This window comes from Asterias amurensis, chromosome 3 (genome assembly GCF_032118995.1).
Source record: "Asterias amurensis chromosome 3, ASM3211899v1".
NCBI classification, from domain to species: Eukaryota; Metazoa; Echinodermata; class Asteroidea; order Forcipulatida; family Asteriidae; genus Asterias; species Asterias amurensis.
Window position 1 is genome coordinate 9,464,157 of NC_092650.1, and position 21,481 is coordinate 9,485,637.

General features: G+C 39.4%; 1 protein-coding gene across 2 annotated transcripts in view; it reads left to right on the forward strand.

Annotated features, from left to right (window-relative positions):
* The window catches only part of LOC139934810 (ATP-dependent DNA helicase Q4-like), a 45,959-nt gene extending 27,713 nt beyond the window's left edge, over nt 1-18,246 (forward strand). For both annotated transcript variants that reach the window (XM_071929212.1, XM_071929213.1), the window contains exons 15-19: nt 600-837; nt 4,235-4,537; nt 7,868-8,045; nt 9,838-9,985; nt 15,526-18,246. In XM_071929212.1, the coding sequence (XP_071785313.1) occupies nt 600-837; nt 4,235-4,537; nt 7,868-8,045; nt 9,838-9,985; nt 15,526-15,759 (1,101 nt within the window). In that variant the 3' untranslated portion in view covers nt 15,760-18,246. The remainder of the gene's footprint in view (nt 1-599; nt 838-4,234; nt 4,538-7,867; nt 8,046-9,837; nt 9,986-15,525) is intronic.
* The last annotated feature ends 3,235 nt before the right edge of the window (nt 18,247-21,481 follow it).

The window sequence follows — 21,481 nt, forward strand, 5'->3', positions numbered from 1 at the left end:
TTCACATGATTTCAATCCAGATTGAGAATTGGAACTATGGTCACATGGTACCCGCTATTGTTGGTACCTGCTCTCTATTCTCATCTGTGTATTTTTAACCAACCTGTAAACGGGGAGCAGAAGTCAGTGCACTTTTTTGTACAGAAAACTTGTAATAAAGAAAATGTACATGTATACAGGCCTTGTATCACAAAAACAAATACTAAATCAACTTTATTTCTATAGCGCACATCTCTTGTGCTTATGGCGTTTTACAAAAAACATCCTCAATGTTTTTCACAAATTCAAAAATCCAAAAACCGGATCTACTTTTGATTTAATGCTGGATTTGATTAGGAAAGGAATGTTTCATGTTTAAATGTGGCATTTCAACTGGAAAACCTGACACAGAATTAAGCAACTTAAAAAAATTACAATTTTCTGCTATTGACGTATCAGAATTTGTGAAGTATATTTTGTGGAATAGATTATAATTCTATTTTGTGAATAAAATAATGAAAGAAATATGCCCAAATTAGAAATTTGAAACCAAATGATCTGAGATTTTGACTGTCCTGTCACAAATCAATAGTCAAAAATGTTTTATGTCTTGAATGTAGGAAGCCATAGGTTGTGCACCTTCCATTGTCAACCAGTCTAGTCTTGCTACAGCAGATGGTACAAACTATGAGATATCAGATGAACAGGCCATAACAGCCATGGAGGCATTTGAGACTAGTCTGAATCCTACAGAGTCTAACCAGAGGGAAGATCCTTTACTGACTCGACTATGTAAAGGACATCTTGTAGCTATTCCCATCGAGTCCTCCGTGCAAGACTTGGATATCAAAGAGGAAGGTAATTGTAGGATATATATACAAACAAAACTGGGTATTCAAGAATCCAGTGATGAGATCAAATGTTGAAACAACTAACTCCTAACCAGGGCCCAATGTCATAAAGCAAGGTGCTGAGTTTACAAGGTATTGAGTTTGTAAGGTGCTGAGTTTGCAAGGTATTGAGTTTGCAAGGTATTGAGTTTGCAAGGTATTGAGTTTGCAAGGTATTGAGTTTGCAAGGTATTGAGTTTGCAAGGTATTGAGTTTGTAAGGTGCTGAGTTTGCAAGGTGCTGAGTTTGCAATGTGCTGAGTTTGCAAGGTGCTGAGTTTACAAGGTATTGAGTTTGCAAGGTGCTGAGTTTACAAGGTATTGAGTTTGTAAGGTGCTGAGTTTGCAAGGTGCTGAGTTTACAAGGTATTGAGTTTGCAAGGTGCTGAGTTTACAAGGTATTGAGTTTGTAAGGTGCTGAGTTTACAAGGTATTGAGTTTGTAAGGTGCTGAGTTTGCAAGGTGCTGAGTTTACAAGGTATTGAGTTTGCAAGGTGCTGAGTTTACAAGGTATTGAGTTTGTAAGGTGCTGAGTTTGCAAGGTGCTGAGTTTACAAGGTATTGAGTTTGTAAGGTGCTGAGTTTGCAAGGTATTGAGTTTGTAAGGTGCTGAGTTTGCAAGGTATTGAGTTTACAAGGTATTGAGTTTGCAAGGTGCTGAGTTTGCAAGGTATTGAGTTTGCAAGGTGCTGAGTTTGCAAGGTGCTGAGTTTGCAAGGTATTGAGTTTACAAGGTATTGAGTTTGCAAGGTGCTGAGTTTGCAAGGTATTGAGTTTGCAAGGTGCTGAGTTTACAAGGTATTGAGTTTGCAAGGTATTGAGTTTGTAAGGTGCTGAGTTTGCAAGGTATTGAGTTTGCAAGGTATTGAGTTTGCAAGGTATTGAGTTTGCAAGGTATTGAGTTTGCAAGGTATTGAGTTTGCAAGGTATTGAGTTTGTAAGGTGCTGAGTTTGCAAGGTGCTGAGTTTGCAATGTGCTGAGTTTGCAAGGTGCTGAGTTTACAAGGTATTGAGTTTGCAAGGTGCTGAGTTTACAAGGTATTGAGTTTGTAAGGTGCTGAGTTTGCAAGGTGCTGAGTTTACAAGGTATTGAGTTTGCAAGGTGCTGAGTTTACAAGGTATTGAGTTTGTAAGGTGCTGAGTTTACAAGGTATTGAGTTTGTAAGGTGCTGAGTTTGCAAGGTGCTGAGTTTACAAGGTATTGAGTTTGCAAGGTGCTGAGTTTACAAGGTATTGAGTTTGTAAGGTGCTGAGTTTGCAAGGTGCTGAGTTTACAAGGTATTGAGTTTGTAAGGTGCTGAGTTTGCAAGGTATTGAGTTTGTAAGGTGCTGAGTTTGCAAGGTATTGAGTTTACAAGGTATTGAGTTTGCAAGGTGCTGAGTTTGCAAGGTATTGAGTTTGCAAGGTGCTGAGTTTGCAAGGTGCTGAGTTTGCAAGGTATTGAGTTTACAAGGTATTGAGTTTGCAAGGTGCTGAGTTTGCAAGGTATTGAGTTTGCAAGGTGCTGAGTTTACAAGGTATTGAGTTTGCAAGGTGCTGAGTTTGTAAGGTATTGAGTTTGTAAGGTATTGAGTTTGTAAGGTATTGAGTTTACAAGGTATTGAGTTTGTGAGGTGCCCAGTTTGCAAGGTGCTGAGTTTGTAAGGTGCCGAGTTTGCAAGGTGCCGAGTTTGCAAGGTGCTGAGTTTGCAAGGTATTGAGTTTGTAAGGTGCCAAGTTTGCAAGGTGCCCAGTTTGCAAGGTGCCAAGTTTGCAAGGTGCTGAGTTTGCAAGGTGCTGAGATTGCAAGGTGCTGCATTTGCAAGGTGCCGAGTTTGCAAGGTGCCGAGTTTGCAAGGTGCTGAGTTTGCAAGGTATTGAGTTTGTAAGGTGCCAAGTTTGCAAGGTGCCCAGTTTGCAATGTGCCAAGTTTGCAAGGTGCTGAGTTTGCAAGGTGCTGAGATTGCAAGGTGCTGCATTTGCAAGGTGCCGAGATTGCAAGGTGCCCAGTTTGCAAGGTGCTGAGTTTGCAAAGTGCTAAGTTTGCAAGGTGCCGAGTTTGAAAGATGCTGAGTTTGCAAGGTGCCCAGTTTGCAAGGTGCTAAGTTTGCAAGGTGCTGAGTTTGCAAGGTGCTGAGTTTGCAAGGTGCTGAGTTTGCAAGGTGCTGAGTTTGCAATGTGCTGAGTTTGCAATGTGCTGAGTTTGCAAGGTGCTGAGTTTGCAAGGTGCTGAGTTTGCAAGGTGCTGAGTTTGCAAGGTGCCAAGTTTGTACGATGCCGAGTTTGCAAGGTGCTGAGTTCGCAAAGTGCTGAGTTTGCAAGGTGCCCAGTTTGCAATGTGCCGAGTTTGCAAGGTGCTGAGTTTGCAAGGTGCCGAGTTTGCAAGGTGCCGAGTTTGTAAGGTGCCAAGTTTGCAAGGTGCTGAGTTTGCAATGTGCCAAGTTTGCAAGGTGCTGAGTTTGCAAGGTGCCGAGATTGCAAGGTGCCCAATTTGCAAGGTGCTGAGTTTGCAAGGTGTTAAGTTTGCAAGGTGCCAAGTTTGAAAGATGCTGAGTTTGCAAGGTGCCCAGTTTGCAAGGTGCCAAGTTTGTACGATGCTGAGTTTGCAAGGTGCTGAGTTCGCAAAGTGCTGAGTTTGCAAGGTGCCCAGTTTGAAAGGTGCTGAGTTTGCAAGGTGCTGAGTTTGCAAGGTGCTGCATTTGCAAGGTGCTGCATTTGCAAGGTGCCAAGATTGCAAGGTGCCCAGTTTGCAAGGTGCTGAGTTTGCAAAGTGCTGAGTTTGCAAGGTGCCGAGTTTGAAAGATGCTGAGTTTGCAAGGTGCCCAGTTTGCAAGGTGCCCAGTTTGCAAGGTGCCGAGTTTGCAAGGTGCTGAGTTTGCAAGGTGCTGAGTTTGCAATGTGCTGAGTTTGCAATGTGCTGAGTTTGCACGGTGCTGAGTTTGCAAGGTGCTGAGTTTGCAAGGTGCTGAGTTTGCAAGGTGCTGAGTTTGCAAGGTGCCAAGTTTGTACGATGCTGAGTTTGCAAGGTGCTGAGGTCGCAAAGTGCCGAGTTTGCAAGGTGCCCAGTTTGAAAGGTGCTGAGTTTGCAAGGTGCTGAGTTTGCAAGGTGCTGAGTTTGCAAGATGCTGTGTTTGCAAAGGGCCCAGTTTGTAAGGTGCTGAGTTTGTAAGGTGCTGAGTTTGTAGGTGCAGGGTTTGCAAGGCAGCAGAAGTGACTGTTACTGAATTTAATGCACCCTTAATTATAAATTTTAACCGAATATATGTTCCCAGAACACAAACTCCTAGTCCTTACACATCACTTAGAGTGAGACTTGATGGCATATGTTTTGTTATATGACTGGTTTCGTACTGATTATTTTTCCTGATCTACCTGTATCCACACAGGAATCTCAACACTATTGTGTTACTTAGAGCTTCATGCCAAGCATTGGTTAGTCAACTTACCACCGACCTATGCAAAGTGTACCATTCAATGTTATGGTGGACCTTCACAACTCCAGCAACTTGCCAAATCATGTCCTCCTGTTGCTGTAGCTGTTGCTAAGAATCAATCACGTGGGAAGTCATATCGCCATGCCAGTAGTGTGGAGTTTGATGTGGTTGAGGTAGCACGCTGCATGGGATGGGACTTGGTCATTGTAAAAAAAGAGCTACGACAGTTAAAATGGAGACAAGTTCTTGGTAAAGGTTAGTTCTAACAATGTGATTTTTTCTTGTTCCCCTAAGTAAATTTAGGGACCATGGATAAATTATGTCACAGGAACGACCGGGTCGCGACGCGTTCCTTCGCGTGACAAACCGAACAAAAGAAAATCTACGGAGTGCAACGCGTTCTCCTCAACCACCGGGTCTCGAGGAAGACCCACTGTATAACAAAGGAACAATGGTGTAGGCCGAAAACCACTGTGTAGTTCTAATCGGCTTATCTGGGTAGTTACAAAAAGATTAATCCCATGCCCTTTTCACGCAGTAAGTCAAAACAACCGTAGATTAAAAAATATAAAACACTGCGTCTTTGCACGACCGCCATGCAAAATAATCCCCAAAAATACAACAGAATCAAACAAAATCAACAGGAAAACATGTTACATTAAACAGTAAAACTATACTCTTTTTTGTACATCCAAGGTATCCAAAATGTTTCATGTTTGAACAATGAAGCCAACATGTTATGTAGTTTTTCTTAAACACACTAAATATTTCCCAAGGAACTGCTGAAAATTCACCACGTTGTTGACATGCCCAAGGTACCAGCGACGGCGCCAATGTTGTTTAGCGCGGGCACCAACGCTGGTTAGTATTGCAACTTTCGGACACCAGATTCTCCCGAAAGTCTTAATCTCAAGGCGGTTGTAACTAATTTTGTAAGCTGTTGCGCGATTTTTCCAACGGAGGGCGGCTCTCCCGCCATCACATTGTTTAGGAAAGCCCTCTAGCGTTCAATGTTTCTTGCATTATAGTTTGTTGCACGCAAAGTAACAAGACTACTAGGCCTGTAGATTGAAAACACTTTTTGTGAGTGTGTCGCTGGATAGCGCGTTTGTGTACTGTGTAATTTTGCGTTGTGTTTTGTGTGATTGCAAGCCGGTCAGCATGATTTCGCGGTATCTTTTGCGGAACGAATCTTGTTAGTGTAATCATCTCTGTAAACACGGGTCCTAATGTAACAATTAGATGTAGATACAAAATAAGTTGGCGATGATTTCAAATTTAAGAATAATAGTCACCACTTCAACTTGTTATGGCAGTAGCATATTATTGTATTGGCTTTGGCAAACTCGAGGGTTGGCTGTACATGGACATAATTATTATCTCCAACCCATTGTCTGGTGTATACCTGAGCTAGACTGCAAACACTAATCCTTCACCCTTTCGTGGCTTACTTACGAGCTGCCTTGTCCATGTAATCTGAACAACAAAAGGCACCAACAATAGAGTTCGATAATGAGGGACCTTAAAAATCAGGAAGCGCTTAATCCATCTTGGGACGGGCACGTGACAATTTTGGGACAGACTCGTTCTAGAACGAGGTCTGACCGCGGGCGGCTGCGTTCTTAATTTATCCATGGTCCCTTAGTAGAAGGCGAGGAGTCTGACACCAAACATAGAGCACTGGCTAAACAGACACACATCAATTAATGCATTGCGACGTAAATTTTGACTACAAGTACCACCTTCCCAAATCACTTATGGACTTCCACACCAACATTTAAATAATATGGACTCATTTGTCCACGCCCACATAAAACACTTTGTACCACTACAACAATACATGACACCCCGGGACCCAAAACCAAACGCACACACCGGGCGCAATGGTCACCGCGGTGCACACCAGCCCCAGGACTTGAGGTCAACTTGAGGTCACAGGTTTTCAAAATTAATCTCCAACTCCAAGGAGTCTTTAACTACAAACAGTTTAAAAATCGGCCGTGTACTTCTTGAGATATGGTGCTACAAAGGTTTCCTAATTAAATACGCAAATGAGGGTCACGTGGTTAATTAATGAAGAATTAAAAAAAAAAATTACGGTAGGAATTAAGCTTATGTTATAAGCTTCCATTTGATATATGATTTAACTCTTTCGACTTTATGGTTTAGGAGATTAGGCTGCCACAAAAACGTGTACAAATGCTATTGGGATTTAGGGAGAAACAAAGAATAATAATAAAACAAGACATTAGGTGTTTGTTAACAAACACAATGAGCTGTTCCGTGATGTTTTTACTTGGATTATGTGCTTTAATGACCGAAGGTCTTTAATTGAAAACAGTTTGGAAATAGATTGTGTAGTTCTTGATATATGGTCCCACTTCCAGTTGACCCGGAAGTAGAGATCATTATGGGGTATCAGTTTCCAAATACTAATCCCCAATTGCCCAAGGAGTCTTTAACTGAAAAAAGTTTGAAAATTGGTTGTATAATTCTTGAGATATGGTTCCACTTTCGGTTGACCCGGAAATAGAGGTCAACTTGGGGTCACGGTTTTTCAAAGTAAATATTTATGCCTAAGGAGTCTAAAACTGAAAAAAAAGTTAGAAAATTTGTTGTTGAGTTCTTGAGATATTATGGTCCCACTTCCGGTTGACCCAGAAGAAGGGGTCAACTTAGAAGTATATAACTACAAACAACTTGCTGAATATTACAGATCACACACACAATATGCAACAGTGTAAACCATAGGGGGAAAAACCTAGACTGGATAACCAGTCTTCCCCAAGAGAGCCAACCCAGGAGCAAACTATAAGGGATAAAGGTGCCAAGTATAAAGTTTTTAATTGTTTACTCAATAAAATGAACTATATATAAATGTAATCACAGCTGAGTGCATAAATTGCACTGACTCATAAGGACAGGCTACCGCCCAGAATTCCTGATGATCTAGCTGGGGGACAACATTTCAAAAAAATTCAATTACAGAAGCTTCATGACGCAGTGTATCTGACAGTCCGAGCAACTCATTGAAGATCCTACAAATTTATATGATAACCATTTTGCAGATACATGTAGTTAACAATCCCATTGATCTATTTATGATAACAATGGGGTAAAAATTGGTGTGTAATGCATTGTTTTATCGTAGGTGCAGGATAGATACAATGCTGTATTGACAACCAACCATAGCAACTGTGTGTCCCATTAATAAGGGAATCAATGTGTGGTGAAGAGGTTTTCAACTAGTTGTTTAATCCCAAGGAGGCCTAGTTCTTGATAATTTTACCGAGACGAAGTCGAGGTAAATTATCAAGAACCAGTCCTCGGCAGGTTTAAACCACTAGTTGAAAAACGATTCAACACACATTGATTCCCATTCATAAATACCTTTTCGGCCAAAAAACATCAACACTTATGGCCAAAAAGTAAAAGTGTCTTATAAGCACAGGTGCAAGCTCGCGTGTCACTCCCATGTTTTAACACTTTTTACTGGTCATAAACAAAGGTTTATACACACCCACGTGTATTGGTTGGGCATATCACAGCAGTGTTAAAGTGTTTATGATTTATTTGTATCCATAGGCTGGGTCAAGAGTGGAGTTATTGTAGAGTTTTCTGACCTAGCCTTCTTAGTTCAATCACCTGGTGACTTGACTGATGAGGAACTAGATGAAGTAGTTACTCTACTTACAAGCAAATCCAGCTTACAGGAAAGAAGACAACTCTATCAACTACAAGCTGTGTATTCAGCACTACAAAGGTATGTACAGCTAGTCTGTTTAAACAAAATGAGACATACATGATAATTAAACCACAACATGTACTGTACATTCAACTTGAATCCATATGTTTGTTGTTCCAACCCTTCAGAAAAAAACTCAAGTCTATGACCGTCGATCAATCTTTATAATTGGTCAGTACAAAATTGTATTTGTATAAAAACTTTGGTTTGAATAAGGAAAACTTGAGTTGGGTGGGATTTGAACCTGCAACCTCCAGTTTAACGCGTCGGTTTTCTACAAATCCAGCCCTATGTTGGTGGCTCTCTATTTTTGTCAATATCTTTGTTTGTGGGTTTCATTCAGAAGCCATGCAACCGTTAACTGCAGTGAAGCCAGGGATCACCATAAGGGATGAAACTTTTTTGTTTGTTTCAAATAATATTAAGTTATAAACCACAAGGGAAACTAACCAGGTAAATTTTCAATAATCTAGGGGAAAAACAAAGAAATATTTACTAGAGGGGGATTTGAATCATTGAGCTCTCAGTCTGGAGTAATATGTTGGCTCTCTAATGTCTGAGCTATCTAGGCTTATGTTGGAGGTCTCACTTTTTTTTGTCACTAGATTGTTTGAAGCCGCATATTACAGCAGGTGTTTGCTTTGTGTGTGAGTTCATGATGCAACTTGGTCCAGAGTGGTAGTTGAGACCAGGAAGTCTGACACCAAGATTGAGACCCTGACATATAAAACCAAGACCAGCCCTGACGAGACCAGCCCTGACAAGAACTAGACCTACATGTACATGTACCTCATGCATAGAAACAATTGTGTATCAAATTTAAGAATTAAGGTGATATCAGCTACAGAAAAACTGAATATGCAAGCTCATAAAAATAATTACTGCTATAAATAAAACACACGGTCACATTTTGTTTTGTTTCCACCCAAAACTTCACACTTGTTTATTTCAAGGCATTTATAAAATCTTTATATTGACTCATCAGGAAGCCCAGGCTGTGACCTATCGCTTTCTGAAGAGCAACAAAGCCTGCATGCAGCACACTCACAAATACTGAACGTTGTCTGGTCCGTAATGCACATAGTGCATTCACTTGAAACATGTTCAGTTTGCTGATCAATCTGTTAAGATCACACATCATGCTATTGCAAACGGGCGAACAGCGTTTTGGGGGAAAATCCACTTCCAAAACTGCCATTTTTCATTCTGATTGAAGTTATCAAAATTGTATACAAATCATGGTCTCATGAAATAGGATAATAACAGTGTGATTTGGTTACCTTCCTTGATATAGAGGGTTTGAACTTCAACTTAATTTACCACTGCTTATACCTGCTTATCTGGCATGTGAAGGTCAAAGTTGTTCTGCATGTTTCTGATATAGTTTTTGAACAAAATTTACACTCGGCACAATGTTTGTTGTTATTCCCCAATTTGCCACTTCCTTGAAGTTCTTTGTGATTTTTAAAACCAAACAAAACAGCTGATTTATTTTACGCTACGGTAACGATGACTAAAATGGAGCATGTGAGAAACTAAATAACTATGACAAGTACGAATGGACGAGGCACTGGAAGACCAAGACCGAGACAGTAAAAAAGGGTCTTGAGACAGTTTCAAGACCTAGACACAGGCATAGTATGACTCAACACCAAAATCTTCTCTTGATCTTGAACTAGTAATACAACACAAAATTGCTTGCTCTGCTGGATACATGTATCGTTACTATACACATTTAATATTCTTTTTTTTTGTTAATAAATATAAATGTACTTAGTAACTTACACACTCCATGATCATTTTGTCATAGTATATCTCATGCTAATTACATGGACTGCAATGATGTTGTGGATGTTGAGTGCAGTAACAAACTCAAGATGATTTTAAAGGCTTACTTTGCTAGACCTTTAAGCAGTAGCTTGAATCGGGAGCAAGATGGCGATCAGCAAATACAGGAGGTTAGTTCACTTTGTATCTTTTCTTGTTATTAGATTTAAATCACATGGCAAATACTGCCTGTACATGGTAAATACTGCCTTTACATGGCAAACTCTGCCTTCACATGGCAAATACTGCCTTTACATGGCAAATACTGCTTTTACATGGCAAATACTGCCTTCACATGGCAAATACTGCCTTCACATGGCAAATACTGCCTTTACATGGCAAATACTGCCTTCACATGGCAAATACTGCCTTTACATGGCAAATACTGCCTTCACATGGCAAATACTGCCTTCACATGGCAAATACTGCCTTCACATGGCAAATACTGCCTTCACATGGCAAATACTGCCTTCACATGGCAAATACTGCCTTCACATGGCAAATACTGCCTTTACATGGCAAATACTGCCTTCTCATGGCAAATACTGCTTTTACATGGCAAATACTGCCTTCACATGGCAAATACTGCCTTTATATGGCAAATACTGCCTTTACATGGCAAATACTGCCTTCACATGGCAAATACTGCCTTCACATGGCAAATACTGCCTTTACATGGCAAATACTGCCTTCACATGGCAAATACTGCCTTCACATGGCAAATATTGCCTTCACATGGCAAATACTACCTTCACATAGTTGATTGCTATTATTAAATCAATTCAAAAAAATCATACAAGCTGACGTTGCATCCTGGCCATTTGCCTTGCTACACGTTTGTATAACATTTAAGAGTATGTTAAATTTGCATCGGGGATAAAGAATATTAATTTGGTTGTTTTACCCATACACCGATGTGTGTTAGCACTGTCTACTCGGTACTTCCTGTGAAGAAAAAAATATCACAGGCATGTTACTCGGGTGGGATTCGAACCCACGACCCTTGCAATTCTAGAGCACCTGTCTAATTTCCACTATTACATTTTGTAAAGAGCAAATGACATGCATGTTGTTCTATCAAGCGTGATACTTCACGGAGGCAACAAAGGCAATTGCCTCTGTGCCCCTTGGTCATTGCCTTGTAGGCCATGGGCTAGACCAGATATTGGTACCACCTGAGGTGGCAACACATAAATGGTGCCAAATGCTTTATAGGATCACCCTAAGTTCAAAAAAATGTGATAGTAACTCCAAATGAGTAGCTTAGTCTCTGTTTTTCTTAGTTTTGTGTTTTCCCATAAGGTTACATGATAATTGCAGTATAAGTACATTCCTTAGCATATGGGTTGGCATAAACTCATTTATGCTGGTATAGAAGGTGATTATGGCAAAAAAATTATAACAGGCAGCTGGAATAAAATCAAACCAATGCCAGTAAGTGATTGTTTCTATAAAGTTAGTTTTCTGGGATGTGGGGGTGAGGGGGGGAGGGGTAAAACAGTGATACATGTATGTCTTGCAAACAAACCTAATCAATTCTCGCTATTGCTCTTGATGTATTTCATTTAAACTGATGCCCTATCTGGTTGAACTTATTGATTCAAGGTGAACACAGTTTAATTAAAATGTACATTATTGAACTTTTATGAAGAAATGTTATCATATGGATCAAAGAAGAGGTGGATTGAGCTCCTATTAATAATAATAATAATAATTATAAGACATATGTAAAGCGCCTAATGCAAAAGCCTCTAAGCGCATAAAAGAAACAATAAAATAAACAATTAGAGAAAGATACAAGATACAAATAGGCAAATTACAAAAAAAGAAGCTTTAAACAAATGAGTTTTCAACAGGGACTTAAAACATTGTAAAGTATTAGCTTGGCGAATATGCACAGGAAGACTATTCCAAAGAAACGGTGCGGCGTAAGAAAAAGATCTGTGGCCATAAAAAATGGAAGAAGCTCTAGTAGCACTATTGAGTGCCGATCCCTGTTGCAAACGGTGTGCAAAAGTATGAAGCGGGTTTCTGGTGCCTTAAAACCAGATCGCTCCGTGCAGTTGACGCTCAATTACCTTGGAAGGTAGTCCACCAAGGAGACAGCCACTGATTTCAAACTCAGGTTGGTGATGAGGCCCTGGATGGAAGTGTAGGAGAAGGAGAACTCTGATTTCAAACCTTAATTGGTGGGGCTCGTTAACCTTGGAAGGCATCCCACCTAGGTGAAGCAAACATCTTACTTCAAACCTGGGCAGTACTGGCCTGCTTATGTCTGCATGGTCACGGATCAGAATACCTAACCATTTCTCCCCACAGCGTGCAGTAGGTGCTGTCATGTGGTTGGCGTCAGCAGGGCAGGAGCAGGTCATCTGGCTGTGAAACTTCGCTTCAATGTTCAAACTGAGGATACAAATACAGGAGGCCACGCCGCAGTAAAATGTATGACGGTTATTCACCCGATGTCTTCCAGGGAAGTCAGAGCAGGAGGGGAGGTCAGAGTTTGAGGGTGGCAACATGGACCATTGGCAGCATGTCGAGGAGATCTGGGGAGGTGGTTGATGCGATGGTGAGGAGGAGAGTGGATGTGTGCTGTATGCAGGAGTCAAGGTTGAAGGGAGGTAGTGCAAGGTGGCTTGCTAGGAGGATTGAGCAGTACAAGTTCTTTCTGATGGGCACTGATGATGGGAGCAGAGGAGACGGGATGTTGCTGGCGGTTTCAGCGAGTCAGTGAACGGATTCTGTTGGTGAAGCTACTAGTCAGGGGGGGGGGGGGGAGTGGTCAACGTTCTCGGCCTATTGCCCCACATCCAGGTCGGTAGGTCAAAGAAAGAGAATGATTCCTTCTGGAATCAGATGGTCAAGGGAGAGTGGATTCTCGAGTTTGGTGACACGTTCTGGCTGGTGAGTTGTAACACATTTTTCAGGAAGACCTCCAACCAGCTGGTTATTTACAGTTCCTATGGATGCTATCGACTTCTTGATGGTCAGGGAAGGGGGCCACACCATGTTGAAGAATTTCAAGGTGTGGCAAAGCTTTGATGTGTCAAATGACATGAAACTTCTTGGAGTCAATGCAAGGGACCTGACGGACAGGGCCAAGTGGACGAGAGCCATAGGGAGAAAGCAGGCTAAATCAAAAAAAAGACTGGACAACAGCCTTAAAACTGACATGTTGACCATGTGCTGTAACAGCCGTTTAAAGTTGGGGGGGGGGGGTTAAATGACATTCAGCCTAAAGCTGACGTAAACATTGCCTCTTCTAAAATTGCTGAGATTACGCAAGACCTTGAACTGAAATCGCCAGACTCTTTGAAACTGTTACTTGGAGATTTCAATAATTGTCAATTGGAGTCCACCCTTCCACATTACCATCAATATGTGAACATTCCTACAAGGGGAGATAGGACATTGGACAAATGCTATGGCAACGTTGCAGATGGCTATAAGGCATTGGACTGTCTGATCACGATATGGTGCATCTGAAGCCCAAATACAAACAAAAACTTAAACAAAAGAAGCCTTCCCTTATTAAAGTAAAACAATGGACAAAGGAAAACACTGACACCTTGAGAGCATGTTTAGAATGTACTGACTGGGACGTGTTCCAGTTGGTTCAGAAGCTACAGAACATGCCTGTCAATCCACACTTGTGCCTGTGGATCAGTGACTTCATGAGAGCTAGACCCCAACGTGTAAAGATCAGAACTTCTTTCTCTGACTTGATCTTCACAAATACTGTAGCGCCACAGGGTAGTGTACTATCACCAGTCCTCTTTACTTTGTACACCGGTGACTTTAATAGTAACAGTGAATCTTGCTCTCTTTTTAAGTACGCCGATGACACTTCCTTGACTGGTCTGATCCTCAAAAACAATGAGACTAATTATAGGCTTGAAATGGAGCGCTTTGTCCAGTGGTGTGATGACAACTTTCTCACTTTGAATATAACCAAAACCAAAGAACTTGTTTTTGATTTTTGTAAGATCCGTCAAGGTATTCATCCGGTTTGTATAAAGAATAACGAAGTCGAAATTGTCAGTGAATATAAATATCTTGGAACAATTATAGATAACAAACTGGATTGGAACAAAAATACTCAAAAAATGTGTGCCAAGGCAAATCAGAGGCTTTATTTTTTAAGGAAATTACGATCTTTCAATGTCCGTGATTCAATTTTACACATTCATTCACATTCTCCCATCAGGAAGGTACCGTTCTCTCTCTACTCGCACAAACTGGTTCAGACTATCTTTCTTACCCAGTGCTATTCATCTTTTTAACTCACTTTTTATAAGGTAACTTAGTAGTAGTTTTTTTTTTTTTTTTTTTTTCATTTTAATCAGTGATGGTGAGATTTTGATAACGTTTCTCTCTTTGTAAAACTTGAACTAGCCTATTTATTGCTTATACTAAATTGTTGTAATTAATTCTGTGTTTTTAAAATGTAATGTTTTTTTGTATCAAATTTGAATCTTTTTAGTGCACACAGGGAAATCAATTTTCACTTTTTACTTGTAATCTGTGATGAAATAAATAAATTGAATTGAATTGAATTAAATTTAATTGAGAACCATGACGGTAGGTTGGAAGGGGTAGGTAATGCCACACCGATTCCACAACTACCTCTCGCAAACTCCCATGGACTGTTGGTGCCCTTGAAATGCTCCAGTAGAAATTAACAATTTCCTCATAGGGTGCCCTTTACCATGGAGAAAGTGCCTTGGTGCCCTTGCCCTTTTAAAAGCGAAACATCCAGGCCTGTTCTATAGAACTCTTACTATTGTAATTCCCGAACAAGTAATATTGGATCAAGGTGATGTACACGGTACTATGCAAAGCTAGATTAGCCAAAGAAATCTAATGAGTATAAGGGTTAGTGTTTATAACAAGTGCAACTCATTGGACATTAAATAGGCTCATGTAGACAATGGAAATTGTTGTACCTCGGTAACAAAGTGTGAAGTTTGATTAGTCGAGAACAATCATGTGATATAACACATAGACGAATGTTACATGGCTTGGGGGTTGGGTAACATAGAAAGTGATCGGTCCAACCGTTGGTTGATTTCCAGCAGTGTGAGAAACAATCACGGGTTTGAGGGAACAGTGAAGAATTGTTTCTTATTTGAACTGTTTGTCTGCTTTAATAAACTATGCATACTCGGTCATAATAATGTTTGAAGATGACAACAGAACTTCAAGAAGAGGAATAATAACATTGTTACCAAGGTATAACAAAACAATTGTTGCAAGCTGTGACTGGGGTATATGGGTTTTGTACACCCTCTGTGGCAATTGGCACCCTCGGCTCGGTCTCGGGTACCATTTGCCCCCTCGGGTGTACAAAACGCCATGGATCCCGTCACAGCGTGCAACAGTTGTATACTGGATAATGTTACATTCTTGGATATAGTCAATTGCTTTTATGTGAATGAAGTGTTTACCAAGTGATGAAGCAGATATATGGAAATATGGAAAGCACAGAAGATAAGAATGACACAGATCATGTACAAACAATAGCTGGATTACAATGACATAAGAGATCATAAAGAGTGGTATATCAATAACATTATGATAACTTGTGCAGCCTTTTTTGTAAGTCATCTTGAAATCAATCATGATATAGCTGTGTGTTATCATATATTTGTTTTTTTGTGTTTTGACTCAGGATACATCAAGCAAAGAGCATCGTGTGCGGGGTGATGTACGTCAGTTTATTAGTATGCATACTGATAGGAGTTTCTCTGGGCGTGCTGTTGCTCGTGTCTTCCATGGTATATCTAGCCCATGTTACCCAGCTCAGGTCTGGGGACGTGATAGAAGATTCTGGAGAGGGCATCTTGACTTTGACTTCAACAAACTACTACAAATAGCAACAGAAGAGATACTTAGACTTCGCTAAATCTAAACAAAATATCAAACATTTATGCTTTCAAACTTAAAGGCAGTGGAGACTATTGGTAATTACTCAAAATAATTATTAGCATAAAACCTTTTTTGGTGACAAGTAATGGGGAGAGGTTGATGGTATAAAACATTGTGAGAAACGGCACCCTCTGAAGTGCCATAGTTTTCGAGAAAGAAGTAATTTTCCACGAATTTGATTTTGAGAACTCGGATTTAGAACTTGAGGTCGCGAAATCAACCATCTAAATGCACACAACTTTGTGTGACAAGAGTGTTTTTTTCTTTCATTATTGTCTCGCAAGTGCGATGACAGACTGAGCTCAAATTTTCACAGGTTTGTTATTTTATGCACATGTTGAGATACACCAACTGTGAAGGCTAGTCTTTGAAAATTACCAATAGTGTCCACTGCCTTTAATAAGACTCAAGATAAAACAATGAAGCATAGTTTTTTACTCTAAATTGAAAGTTTCAGTAAACTTAATGATCAAATATCTTAATTTATTTGCAACAGCTGCAGTTAACAGGTGCAGGGTCCATATCAGAACCTACAAAAACTTTTCCTAACACGTTTATCAAATCACTTGATTAATATTTGCTGCCAGCCCAAGTGAGGCTGGAGATACTCCCTTTGTAATTAAAGGGCTTTCCAGTTGTTATTGATTGTATTTGTTTGATGCAGTATTCTAGTACCGAGTTCAGTATTTTATAGACAGAGTCCAAGAAGCCTTTAAATGAGTGTGAGTTGAAAGTATCCAAGTTCATTCAGGATGCTGAGTATGGGGTCCGAGTCCAAGGCCCCAAGGCCAGGGTCTGAGTACACACAAATATTAGTTGTATTTTACCCATTCACTGATCTGTGTTACGCACTGTATACTCGCTGCTTTCCCTGTGTTCTCTTTAAAATATTGTAGATATCATTCTTTATCCTGGTGCAAATTGTACCTGATGCTCACTGCCTACAGTTATTTGGCATCTTGGCGGTCTAGTGGTAAGACATCTGCTCTAGAATGGCAAAAGGTCGTGGGCTCCAATCCCATCCAAGTGATATGTCTTGTGACTTGTGGAAAGTACTGAGATGTACAGTCATTAAAAAAACAAATAGTTTTCTTCATCCCTGATGCAAATTTTACATCTGTTAAAAAACACAAACATTTACAACATTTGATATTTAGCAACACCATCTTTAGCTGATACTAATACTGGGCAAACTAGGCATTTTTTCGTGTGGGGGAATGTTGCTGATGTAATATTTAAACATTTATTTTATCAACTTAAATTGGATTATAGAGTTATGCTGTTAAATAGCAAGTCTCCAATGAGAGTTGAATGTTTCTGTGTTAAAACAAACTTCTTATTAAACTTTCTTAATAATTCAAAAAAAAAACCACATATTTAACCCAAATTCCCGCTCTTGTTTTGTGGCCAAATTGAAAGTAGTCCTCACCTCTCCAGATGATGTCTCTTAGATAACGGAAACATTTCTCTAAACGATTATTACTACACCATTCTCAATGCTTCTTGAGCTCTATATTTCTCTCTTAAGAATCCTCTTTAGTTAAAGGTGTTAAAGATTCTACTTAAAGACGGTGGACAATATTGGTAATTGTCAAAGACCAGTCTTCTCACTTGGTGTATATCAACATATGCATAAAATAACAAAACTGTGAAAATTTGAGCTCAACTGGTCGTCGGAGTTGCGCGATAAATATGAAAGAAGAAAAAACCCTTGTCACACGAAGTTGTGTGCTTTTAGATGTTTGATTTAGAGACCTCAAATTCTAAACTTGAGGTCTCGAAATCAAATTCGTGGAAAATTACTTCTTTCTCGAAAACTATGTCACTTCAGAGGGAGCCGTTTCTCACAATGTTTTATACTATCAACCTCTCCCCATTACTCATTACCAATTGAGGTTTTATGCCGATAATTATTTTGAGTAATTACCAATAGTGTCCACTGCCTTTAAAGACACTTGACACTATTGGTAATTGTCAAAGACTAGTCTTCACAGTTGGTGTATCTCAATATATGCATAAAATAACAAACCTGTGAAAATTTTGCCTCAATCGTCGAAGTTGTTAGATATTAATGATAGAAAAAAAAAAACACTGTCGCACCATGGTCACACAAAGTTGTGTGCTTCCAGATGCTCGATTTCGAGACCTCGAATTCTACATCTGAGGTCTCAAAATAAAATTTGTGGAAAATTACTTCTTTCTCAAAAACTACGTCACTTCAGAGGGAACTGTTTCTCACAATGTTTTATACTATCAACCTCTCCCCATTACTCATAATCAAGAAAGGTTTTATGATAATAACTATTTTGAGTAATTACCAATAGTGTCCACTGCCTATAATAATGATCGAGGCATACATTTCTGAGAAGAAAAATGCTTTGTTAAATCTTTAAAAAAGCTTGCTTTATTAAAACAAAACCCAAATGGTTTGATGTTATCCTCAGCATAAAAATAAACAAATTTGTGTAAAAGCCATGTGAGTTTGTGTGTATTGTTTCTGTTGTGAAACACTGTGCATGAGTCTGTACAGTATTTCAGTGATGTCTCTCTTTGGGACATAAAAACAAGGTACATACATGGTAGCTCTGGGACGAGGTTGTATACGAGGATGACAAATAGTCTGTCGCACTAATAACTAAAGAGATACCTGGCACTATATTCAAAATATGACAGGGTTCTCCAAAAAGGGAAAGGATTTTAGCTCTCTCAACTTGGATCATCACACAGCAACCTCGGAACTGAACACCTTTTTTGGGCACTTTGATACTGAGGATCAAAGAGATGAGATAACTGAGCAATTATCGCTACTGCCAAGCAGCCAATTATCATTAATACTTCGGAGGTGGTTAAGCTTTTCAAAAAACTTAACCCACGTAAAGCTGCAGGACCAGATGGGACCGACGGAAGAATCCTTAGAGAATGCGCACCTCAATTAGCAGTTCCCTCTCATACAGTTCCATCCTGCTGGGAGTCGGCCATCATTGTCCCTGTGTCGAAGAAACCCTCATCCCAAGCAGTTAAATGACTTTCTACCTGTCGCACTAAGTGCTGTTGCTATGAAATGCTTTGAGAAGATCATAATGAAACAAATTCTTGAGCCAGCTTCAAAGTACATGTACATTGACAAATATCAGTTTGCATATCAACCATAAAAATCTGTTCATGACGCTGTCTTACTGGTGAATGGTATTCAACAACACACTGACAGGAGTGGCTGCTACGCACAAGCAATTTTCATTGACTTTTCATCGGCATTCAATACGACTCTTATGCATTGCCTCATTCGAAGCTTCAAAACCTAGGGATTAGGTCATCTTTGATTTCATGGATTGTTAACTTTCTGCAGGATCGTACACAGCAAGTAAAGTCAAGAACTGTTTATCTGAACGTTTGATCGTTAACACTGGCACACCACAAGGCTGTGTCCTGTCACCGCTATTGTTCATTCTTTATACCAATGATCGTGTATCTAACTAGCCTTGCTCAAGGCAGTCGAATTATTCACTCAGAAAAAAGACCGCTGCTGTATAAAAACCCACCCGTGTTCATTGTGCGTAACATCGCACGACACGATGCCCCCGTATACTATACGCGGCCTCCGCATGCGGTTAGTGGTACGAGTGCGGATGACTTGTGTGCACAGTAGTCGTACGATGTGACAGTGTGTATACGGGTGGGTCATGCGGTGGGTTTACAGCGGCGTCTTTTCGGAGCGAATAATGCGACTACCTTGAGCAAGGCTAGTATCTAACCAAGATAATGTCAACATTCTGAAATATGCAGATAAAACAGTGATTGTTGGATTTATCAGAGGTAATTAATGATGAAGTTGATTACAGAGAGTGTATTAGACACTTCGATTTATGGTGTGATGAAAACTACTTACATCTCAATGCTACTAAAACAAAAGAACTTATTTGTTTAGTAGGAAAACAGGTCAACAACCTGAAGTGTTGGAAATTCTGATTGAAATTGTTCAATCATATAAATATCTGGGCACCATCATTGATAACAAATTAACTTGGACTGAACAGTGTAGGGCACTTAAAGGCAGTGGACACTATTGGTAATTACTCAAAATAATCATTAGCGTAAAACCTTTCTTGATCACGAGTAATGGGGAGAGGTTGATGGTATAAAACATTGTAAGAAGTGGCTCCCTCTGAAGTGCCATAGTTTTCGAGAAAGAAGTAATTTTCCACAAATTTGATTTCGAGACCTCAAGTTTAGAACTTGAGGTCTCAAAATCAACTATCTAAACGCACACAACTTCGTGTGACAAGGGTATTTTTTCTTTCATTAATATCTCGCAAGTTTGATGGCCGATTGAGCTAAAATTTTCACAGGTTTGTTATTTTATGCATATGTTGAGATACACCAACTGTGAAGGCTAGCTAGTCTTTGACAATTACCAATAGTGTCCACTGCCTTTAATTGTTTCAAAAGGCAATCAACACATGTACTTCTTAAAGGAACATTAAAGAATTGGTTTTTGCTATTAAACAAAACAGTTGCTGGCAGTGTAAGCACTTTATGTAATCCACCATCTACATAAACTGACAAACCTGTAGAAGTTTGAGATCGATCGGCCATCTGGGTCCTGAGAGAATAGTGAAAAACCGATAACAAATTTTGCATAACAAAATGAATAAAACGCTCACTGAGCGATAAACTCCAAACGCGAAAATTGAGCGATAAACTCCAAAGCGAAATTAGATTGTTTATCTCTCATTAAATATGAAACTTCAGACAGAAATATTTTAAGGAATGTTTTCTACTATCATTATCATTAGACCGTGTAAGTTTTATGTAAATCTGTGATCTTCACGATTTTTGTTTCTTACCAATTCTGTAACGTTCCTTAAAGAAAGCTCAGAACTTTCAATGTGGACAAAACAATTAAGAAGCTATTTTACATTTCTGTGATTGAAAGTGTCATTCTCTACGGCTGTTTTGTGTGGTTCCAAAGTCTAAAGAAAGCCAACATGATCAAGCTATACAGGATAGCTAACCAAGCTGGTAAAATGTTTGGTGGGAAAATAGACCTTTATGAAAAACATGTCAGGTGTGTTTTAACAAAGGCTGGTGAAATCATGAAAAATAAGGACCATACATGTACCTTGCACCACTGTTCTTATTTTGTGAAGTCAGGGAAAAGACTCCATAGTATCCAATGTAGAAGCACACACTTTCTTTATTCATTTGTGCCTTTGTCAGTTGGAGTTTGTAATGATTCTTAGTGGGGTTTTATTATTTTTATCCTGTGGCTTGTGGGAGCGAAGTGGTTTGGGACAGTTTTTGCTTATGTGTTGTTTTTGTTCACATATGGGGTTTTTTCTTGTTTTTCTTTTTCTTTTATCAGTGTATATTTAAATCATAGTTTTATGTATTTTTTGTTCTCTGTCTTGGAGCTTTTTATCAATGTTTTGACATGTAAATTTTCCATTTTGATCTTTTTAATGATGGACAAATAAATTATTAAATTGAATTGAATTGAATTGAATCTTGTTATAAAATTGGTATAATATCTAGGGGAAGGAAGGCACATTGACCATTGCCAGAAACCATTTCATATACGCATTTCTCAACTATTCCATTAACAATGGAAGAGGGCAAAGATCTGTGTAATTTTGTTAATCCTTAAATAAACAACAATTGTAAATAAAATACCTTGAATTATACTACTGATTGACTCTCAA